General features: G+C 28.1%; 2 protein-coding genes across 2 annotated transcripts; both read right to left on the bottom strand.

Moving 5' to 3' along the window:
- Positions 1–659: 659 nt before the first annotated feature.
- On the bottom strand, positions 660–2,113 carry LOC134837772 (uncharacterized). The gene is made up of 5 exons (XM_063853159.1): positions 1,946–2,113; positions 1,685–1,890; positions 1,302–1,649; positions 1,087–1,236; positions 660–1,026 (listed from the first exon to the last, which is right to left on the bottom strand). The coding sequence occupies exons 1-5, from the start codon at positions 2,111–2,113 to the stop codon at positions 660–662; spliced, it is 1,239 nt and encodes a 412-aa protein (XP_063709229.1).
- A 3,390-nt stretch (positions 2,114–5,503) lies between these two features.
- On the bottom strand, positions 5,504–8,095 carry LOC134837771 (amine oxidase [flavin-containing] A). Its single transcript, XM_063853157.1, has 4 exons — positions 7,722–8,095; positions 6,593–7,107; positions 5,823–6,137; positions 5,504–5,763 (listed from the first exon to the last, which is right to left on the bottom strand). Exons 1-4 carry the CDS (start codon positions 8,093–8,095, stop codon positions 5,504–5,506), a joined length of 1,464 nt encoding a protein of 487 aa, XP_063709227.1.
- Between the last annotated feature and the right edge of the window lie 280 nt (positions 8,096–8,375).

The following is an 8,375-nucleotide window of genomic DNA, read 5'->3' as shown; positions in this document are numbered from 1 at the left end:
AATTTTAAAATGCCCCAAAATAATATTTTCGAAATTTTTTAAAAAAAACTTTAAAAAAAATTTTTTATAAAGTGTCTTAAAAAAATAAATATTTTGAACAAAAATTTTCCAAAATTTTAATTTGAATAAAAAAAAATTTTTAAATAATTTTTTGAAAATATTTTTAGGGAAAAAAATTATAAAATTCATGCTATTGTATTTTCAATACATAAATTTTAATTTTTAAAACTTTTTTTTATGAAAAAAATTAGATCAAAATTTTTTGACATTTTTTTTGCGAAAATTTTCGAAAGCAGTTTATTTTTATCTTGAATAAAACGTCTTTTCTTATCCCCTGATTTTTTAATTAAACGCCTTTTCTTATCTATTTTTTTCGACACGCCTCATAAGATAAGAACGCCGCAAGATAAGAATTTTATATTTTTAATCAATAAAAAAATTCTTATCAATCACGACTTAAATCATATTATTGACCAATCAACAAAAAATTCACAAAAAATTGAGATAACAAATGAGAGTTTATTTCCTCCATTCACAAAAAATAATCACTAAATACTAAATAAGTCATTCTAATAATAAAAATTCTCTTTTTTTTCAATATTTCTTCAAATTTGGAACAAAATTAACAACAATCTCGCATCGCAGCTCGGAATCTCTCTTCAATACACGCGCAAACGATTATGCTCATCAAATCCAGCGGAATGTCCAGCATTGCGAACAACGAATGACGTGCCATCAAAATGCATGCGACGTTCGCCGCGACGCACAAACAAATGCGAAGTTTGTCCCAACGATGCCGTGCAATGAATAAACATCGACGTGACAGTTGCCGACCCATTATTGGGACTTGTACGGATGATGCATTTATTGTTGGCGCGTGTAACTCGCACCAGCCCGTCAGTTGTTTGCGTGATGCGATACCCGTTGATCTCAAAAGTCTCCGACGAGTCATCGTTCAACCAAAAGGACGTGTTATCGACAATATTGACGGCTTCTCGTACGTAATTTGGACCTTGATGCGACCCGCTGAAACGATTTTTCATGAAAAATTACAAAATTTTCGCTTAAAAATGGGAAATTTCTTACGAAAGGAAGACAGGAAGCGTATAATCACGATTTGTGTCGAAGCTGATGGCATCCGAAGTGGTTCGAGTTCCCGCTGCGTCAACTAAATAAATTAAAGCGCATCCCTCCGCGGTGAGACTGATACCTTTTTGCCACATTTTTGCGAATCTTCTGTAAATTTTCGCAATTTTAGGTTGAAAAATCATCAAAAAATCAAAAATTTCGAAGAAACTTACACAAAATTGTTCCGTTTCATGCCGTCATACCCGACAATTTCAACCAAACCTCCATGCTGGAACACCTGCCCGTTCGGATGAGTCAAAGCAACAGACGTCGCATTCCCCGACATCGCAATTATGATCTTTTCCTTCGAATTTATGACTCGAATTGCCCGATCCACGGTCATATCTATGCGAATTCCATCCCGGAGTCGAATTTGGATCGTTCCATTTGGCATTGCGACAGGTCCAAAGGGGCGTGGCGACGAACAATCCAGATTTCGTGCACTTACGGAGCCTCCAAGATGGTAATTTGGCGAAGCGCAAGGCGATTGATGCTGAAAAAAATCATTTTTAGTTGATTTTTGGCAGAAAAATTGTTAAAACTCACCCCACGAAGGCTCATATCATCCACCGAACGCGAAGGACGCGCTGCAATGCTATTCCAGATGCGACTATTGACGGGAAGTTGCGTCGGACCAATCAAGGAAATGGGAATGTCGCGATGTTTCAAGTCCAGAGCCCGAATTGCGCTGTCGGGAGACGTTCCTTGCGTGCAGGAATTCGATTTGTACTCAAATGGCGGAGCGGAAACGTTAAATTTTGTCTAAAAATTACAAAATTTTGTCAAAAATTGTTCATTTTTTGTTAAAATTTCTCACCTTTCCAGCTGTAAAGACGCTCCGTTGACGCATTGGATTGCCCTCGTTGCCGCTCGATGGACGACTTCGCGATTTTACACCTTCCGGCGGCGTGCGGATGTAACAACGAGCCCCCAAGCTGTTCACGAGAGAGTCCATTTCGTCGGTTTGCTGCTCAGTCGATTGCATTTTTTTCACAATTTGTATATTTTGGGAACTTTTTCACTTGGTTTTCGGTAAACTTTGGGGAAAAATGTTGCACTATTCACTATTTTCACGATTTTTTTCTTAATTTTTTGCAGGAGACTCGAAATTTTTCACAATTTTGTACGTTTTAATCCATATCCAACACGAAAATGACGTTGCACGGAAGAAATCTAACGGATTTCGGGCGGTTGCTAAGCAACGCGATGGATGACAAGAGAAGCAATGGGTGCTATGAGTTTATTTGTAAATTTAGTTTTTAACGAATTTTTTGAAATTTTAAAAGAAATTTTTCGAAAAATTGACAGAAAAATTAATTTTTTGACGAATTTTAAAGAAAAAAAAACAAAATTTGTTAAATTTGTCAAAAAAAAAAAATTTCTTTTCAAAAAATTAGAAAAAATTCAGTTTTATTTTTTTTTAATTAAAAAATTTCTGAGCAAGATTTTCTCAAATAAAATCTTCAAAAGTTAGGCTATAAAATTAAAAAAAAAAAAAAAAAAAAAAAATATTAATTTTTAATTTAGAAAAATTAGCCTTTTAAAATTAAAAAATATTTAAGAACCGATTTAAAGCTTAATTTTTAAAAAATATTTTTAAACAAACAAGTAATAACAAAAAAAAACAAAAATAATTTAAAAAAAATAAAAATAATTTAAAAAAAAAATAAATAAATAAAATACTAATAAAAAAAAATTATAAAAAAATCTTGACCAAAAAAAAAATTTTTTTTTTAATTATAAAAAATTTAAAAAAGTTTTTTTTTATTTTAAAAAATCTAAAAAAAAATAAAATTTTTAAAAATAAAAAAATATAATTTAAAAATTTTTTAAAATTTTAAAAAATTTAAAAAAAATCTTGACTAAAAAAAATTTTTTTTTTTAATATATAAATATTTTTAAATATTTAAAATATTTTAATTTATAAAAAATTTTTTTTCGTAGATGCTTCTAATCGACATGAAAATCATTCATCAGCAGGCAATTTCCGACAAGAGCATTCTACTTAGACATGAAATGCATCATAAACGATCAAGAAATGGGTCAATGAACAAAATATTGTAACATGCACGTACTGTAAAAGGGCTTTATATTTACTTTCAATCAGATATTGACACAAAAGATGCCTTCCCTTAATGCAGTTGATGTGTAAAATTCATTCGTTTTTGCAATTGATTGGCCTAAAGACGGAAAATTATTGGCTTTTAAGGAAATCTTCATTCAAAAAAGCTTCATTTTTCACGAAAATCCAAATTTTCTTGAATTTTTTTGCATTTTTTTTTTTATTTGAAAAACTTCGACATTTCCAGAAATTCGTCTTTAACATGCAAAAACTGCGGTGTCATTAGCTCCGCATGCAGCGCAGTAGCAAAAATCCAATGAAAAGAGTTAAACGGATATGAATTATGGGGAACTGCATTCAATTTTCTATTAAATAAGCTTGTAATGGCTTCATACGGCATGTGACACAAGCGGTTCGATACAAAAGCTAATAAAATCAAATGCAGTGGCTTTAAAATGGTATTTATCGATATTGCGATCGAGAATAGGGTGCAACAAGGAATGTCAAATGCATTCGAGTCGAGAAATGGCGGAGGAGGTAAAATGAGTCACTCTGATATTTTATTATTATTATTCTACATAAATGGCAATTTTCTCCTTTATTTATTGGAAAGATTGCATTTGATATCAATAATAATGTATCGAATTTTATTATTGAAATTTTATCCGTCTTTGATAACTTTTGCTCTTGTTAGTTTTATTTTTTAGTGGAAAAAATAACGAGAAAAGCAATTTTTTGAAGTGAGGAGTACTGAAATGTAAAATGAGGAGTATTAAAATGTAAAAATTCCTCAAAAGTACAAGGAATTATTTTAATTCTTGGCTTTTTTGAATAAAAAAAGTATTTTATTTAGAAAGAGGCGTATAAAAATGTGAATAATTCTTAAAAAAAACAAATTTCACATTTTCATACACCTCACTTATAATTAGATCTCAAATTTGAAATAAATACTTTGAACACGTTTGAGGTTAAAAAACTATGTTGGAAATTTGAACCACATGAAAACCGCATGCATGTTGCAACATTGCAATAAATTTAATTTTTTTGATACAAAATTGCAACTTTTGTTGTTTTAGCAAAAATAACATAAAAATGGTCTTTTGTAATAAAAAAGTGAAATTAAATAAAATAAATTTAATTTGAGTAGACAACGAGAAGAAGACCAAACAAGGAAGCAACCTGTGGAGTAATATTTGTGGTCATAAAGATAAAAATTGTTATGAAATAAAATTCTTGTTTTGCTGCAGGTCAAAAATGTTTGTTGTGCAACGAGAGAAAAGTTTTTGCAATTACTGACATATTTAAAATGAAACAAGGCAGATGTTGGTTATTGAAGTTGTTATGTGTGATAAGAGCATATAAAATATTTGAAAAGTAAGTTAAAAAGATTTTTTAAATATTTTGAGTAAGGTTTAAAAATTGCAATGAAATTACTGAAATTAAAATTAAAATTAAAATTAAAATTAAAATTAAAATTAAAATTAAAATTAAAATTAAAATTAAAATTAAAATTAAAATTAAAATTAAAATTAAAATTAAAATTAAAATTAAAATTAAAATTAAAATTAAAATTAAAATTAAAATTAAAATTAAAATTAAAATTAAAATTAAAATTAAAATTAAAATTAAAATTAAAATTAAAATTAAAATTAAAATTAAAATTAAAATTAAAATTAAAATTAAAATTATTAAAATTATTAAATTAAAATTAAAATTAAAATTAAAATTATTAAAATTATTAAAATTATTAAAATTATTAAAATTATTAAAATTATTAAAATTATTAAAATTATTAAAATTATTAAAATTATTAAAATTATTAAAATTATTAAAATTATTAAAATTATTAAAATTATTAAAATTATTAAAATTATTAAAATTATTAAAATTATTAAAATTATTAAAATTATTAAAATTATTAAAATTAAAATTATTAAAATTATTAAAATTATTAAAATTATTAAGATTAAAATTAAATCATATGAGCTTAAAAAATCATCAAAATTTCATGAAAACTTAAATTCCTTATAATCGAACTTCTTTATAGACGAAAACGAAAAACTTGACCATAAAATGTCAAAATCAAGACATAATCTATCAATAACCTTTTTTCCTCTCTTTTTTCGTAGAATCAAATCTGGCACGTTATTCACATGAAAAACCTACGAAAAAAAGACAACTTTGACAGCTGTTGCGTTGTTCAATGGGAAATGAAGGATAATATCCATCTCACACTTTTATCCCGAAAAATGATTTTTTTATTGGTTCTTCAGAGGAAATGAGGTAAAAAAAGTCCGGAAATTTGATGAAATTTTAATTACTTCCTTTCGCAAATATTTTCGGCACAAGTTCACTTGCGACGTCCTTCAAGTAGCGCTGAAACACGAAATATGCGACAGATGCCACGGTCAATATTTTGACGGCACGAATGCCCGAAGCGATGTTCAGACTGAGAAGTTGTTTGTGCAAAAGTCCCGTGCGCGAATGTCGTTCCTCGAAATCGTCCGTTTCGTCGTAAAAGTCCACGGTGTTTGGTCGAATGATGCCCAAGGTTGCTGTTGCTGCTTTTATTCCTGCAAAAGAAAAAAACGCAATTTCGAGAGAAAATTTTCATTTAGATTTTTTTTTCTACCGGAATGAATTGCGCCGTTAATGAATCCACGAAATTTGGTGGCATTGTTGGTTGTTGCCCATACGATAGTTCCGCGATTGGCTTCCATTTTTGGGAAGTTAATTAAAATTTGGTGCTCAAACACTTTGATATCGTGCTCCACGGGCAGCAAAATGTCATCGCCAAACTTGCGAGCAATTATTTCCGTGATATCGACGAGTGGATGTTGGGATGTTTCGCAAATGGAATTGTGATACCAAGCACCTCGAAGTACGCAGGGCTCCGTTTCGTAGCAATAAAGGTAATTTTTGTAGTCGAAAAGTGTGCCGGAGTGACCTAAATTTAAAAAAAAGAAGAAAATATTTTTTTATCAAATTATTATTTATAAAATACTTTTTTAAATTTATAAATAAAAAAAAATTAAATAAATTAATTTTAGGTATTTAATTTTCAAATTTTTAACGTTTTTATTTATTTCGTTTATTTATATTTTTTATTAAATTAATTATTTAAAAAATGTTTTTCACTCTTTTTAAATCGATCAACTTAAAAATTCTTATATTGAAAAAAAAAATTGAATTAAAAAATAAAAAAAAAATTATTTTTTAATAAAATTAATTTAATAAAGAATAAACAAAAAAAATATTAAATTAATTTAAAAAAATTAATATTGAATTAAAATTAAATTAATTAAAAAATAATTATTTTCTTTAAAAAAATAATAAAATTTAAGAGATAATTTTTTTTTTCCAAAAAATTAAAATTAAAGTAGAAAAAAATAAATTTCTCACCATTTTTTCTCCACACAGCGCCATTATATCTCAAAGTAAACGTTGTCACATACGCATCCAAATGTTTCACGCGACTCATGATCGGAGGCCATAATTGCGGCGTAAATTTGATCAACTTAACCGATTGCCAAGGACATGCAATGACAACGAGATTCGTTTTAAAATTATCTCCGTGATGAGTGTGAACCACAACGTGCTTATAATCCTGCTCGATGATCTCCGTGACACACTTTTCTCGGAAAATGACAAAAGATTCGGGCAAATTGGCAACTAAACGTCGAATAATGTCACTCCAACCGTGTTTTGGCACAAAATCCGCTTCATAGAGACTATCGATCATGCTGGAGCAGGACAAGCAAGTGTAGCAAACTGATAAAAATTCGTCAACGCGAACGAGATTTGATGTAAGACCGAAAATTGATTTGACTATGAAGCGCATAAAGTCACGAGATTGATGGAAAACTAATTTGTTGCTTAAAAGTTGTTCCATTGTTTTGTGACGGCGATTGTTGATCCTGAAAAAGGTAAGTTTTGGTGAATTTTACAAGCTTGAAAACTAAAAATATAAAAAAAATTAAATTTATTTTTCATAAAAGAGCAAAATATTGACAAAAACTGTCTAAAAATAAAAAAAAAAGTTTATTAAAAATTTTTAAATATGAAAATTACCTTGAAAAAAATTAAACTTTATCTGATTCTTAGATTTTGTTTAATAAAATAATTATTTTTCATGAATTATAAAATCAAAATTAATTAAAAAAAAAAAAAATTAAAAAAAAAAAATAAATATTTTAAAATAAATTTTTAATTTTTTTTAATTTAAATTTTAAATTTTTTATTCTTATTAATTACCAAATTTCTTTTTTTTATTTTTTTATTTTAATAGTTCAATTAAATTTAAAAAAATAAATTTTTATTTTTTTAAATAAAAATTTATTTTTTTTTTTTTTTTTTCATTAAATTAAAAAAAAAATTAATTTATTTTTTATTTAACTATTTTTTTATTATTTATTTATTTAAAATTATTTATTTTTTTAATTTATTTTTTTTTTATTTTAAAAAATTTTACGATTAATTTTTTTTTTTCGAAAAAAGTTTCAATTAAAAAAAATTATAAAAAAAATCTTACCTCTTCGGTCCATAATCCTCGCACAACGCATCCAAGTACCTCACAAACCTCAAAACTTCAAATCTCGCCAATTTCCCTGTCAATCCTTGCCATTCCGGAAATTCGCGCCACAAATAATTCACATCTCTTTTCCTCATCTCGACTTCTAATTTTTCCGTTAATTTCCACACTTCTTCATGTTCCCATTTCACATATTTCCCTCCCAGATCTCCGAGTTCCGATTCGCAGCAAATTCCGCCGAGCTTATGACGTTTCTCCAAAATCACCACTTTCAGATTGGGATCCTTTTCGGCGAGTTTATGAGCTGTCGTGAGACCCGACAAGCCGCCGCCGACAATCAAGACGTCGCAATGATCAAAGGAAGTCGTTGGCATGTACATGACAAAAATTCAAAAGAAAAAATTTTGCGAATTGAAATTTAATGCGAAAACGTCGAATTTATAAGACATGACACGAAGAAGACGTCGCTTGCTGTGTTTCACTTTAAAAGAAAAAAGAATTGGAGCAGCAATTTTCTCCGAATCCGGAAAAGTTTGTGTGGAATTGACGTGCTGTCACAACACGAAACAGAAGAAAGAAGAGGAAATTCGAGGAAAAAGAAAGTTTTCGTGTAGAATCTCTCGATTGTCAAATAAATTTCAACTTATCTCGGGA

Source organism: Culicoides brevitarsis, chromosome 1 (assembly GCF_036172545.1).
Source record: "Culicoides brevitarsis isolate CSIRO-B50_1 chromosome 1, AGI_CSIRO_Cbre_v1, whole genome shotgun sequence".
Lineage (NCBI taxonomy): Eukaryota > Metazoa > Arthropoda > Insecta > Diptera > Ceratopogonidae > Culicoides > Culicoides brevitarsis.
This window is presented reverse-complemented; position numbering and strand designations above follow the sequence as displayed.

Bases quoted from the DNA above. Each gene is read 5' to 3' on its own strand.
- LOC134837772 (XM_063853159.1), bottom strand. From the start codon at position 2,113: ATGCAATCGACTGAGCAGCAAACCGACGAAATGGACTCTCTCGTGAAC. The intron at 1,891-1,945 runs GTGAGAAATTTT...TGTAATTTTTAG, and splicing joins GCGTCTTTACAGCTGGAAAG to ACAAAATTTAACGTTTCCGC. The intron at 1,027-1,086 runs GTAAGAAATTTC...AAATCGTTTCAG, and splicing joins ACGCTTCCTGTCTTCCTTTC to CGGGTCGCATCAAGGTCCAA.
- LOC134837771 (XM_063853157.1), bottom strand. From the start codon at position 8,095: ATGCCAACGACTTCCTTTGATCATTGCGACGTCTTGATTGTCGGCGGC. The intron at 7,108-7,721 runs GTAAGATTTTTT...TACCTTTTTCAG, and splicing joins GAGGATTATGGACCGAAGAG to GATCAACAATCGCCGTCACA. The intron at 5,764-5,822 runs GTAGAAAAAAAA...TTTCTTTTGCAG, and splicing joins TAACGGCGCAATTCATTCCG to GAATAAAAGCAGCAACAGCA.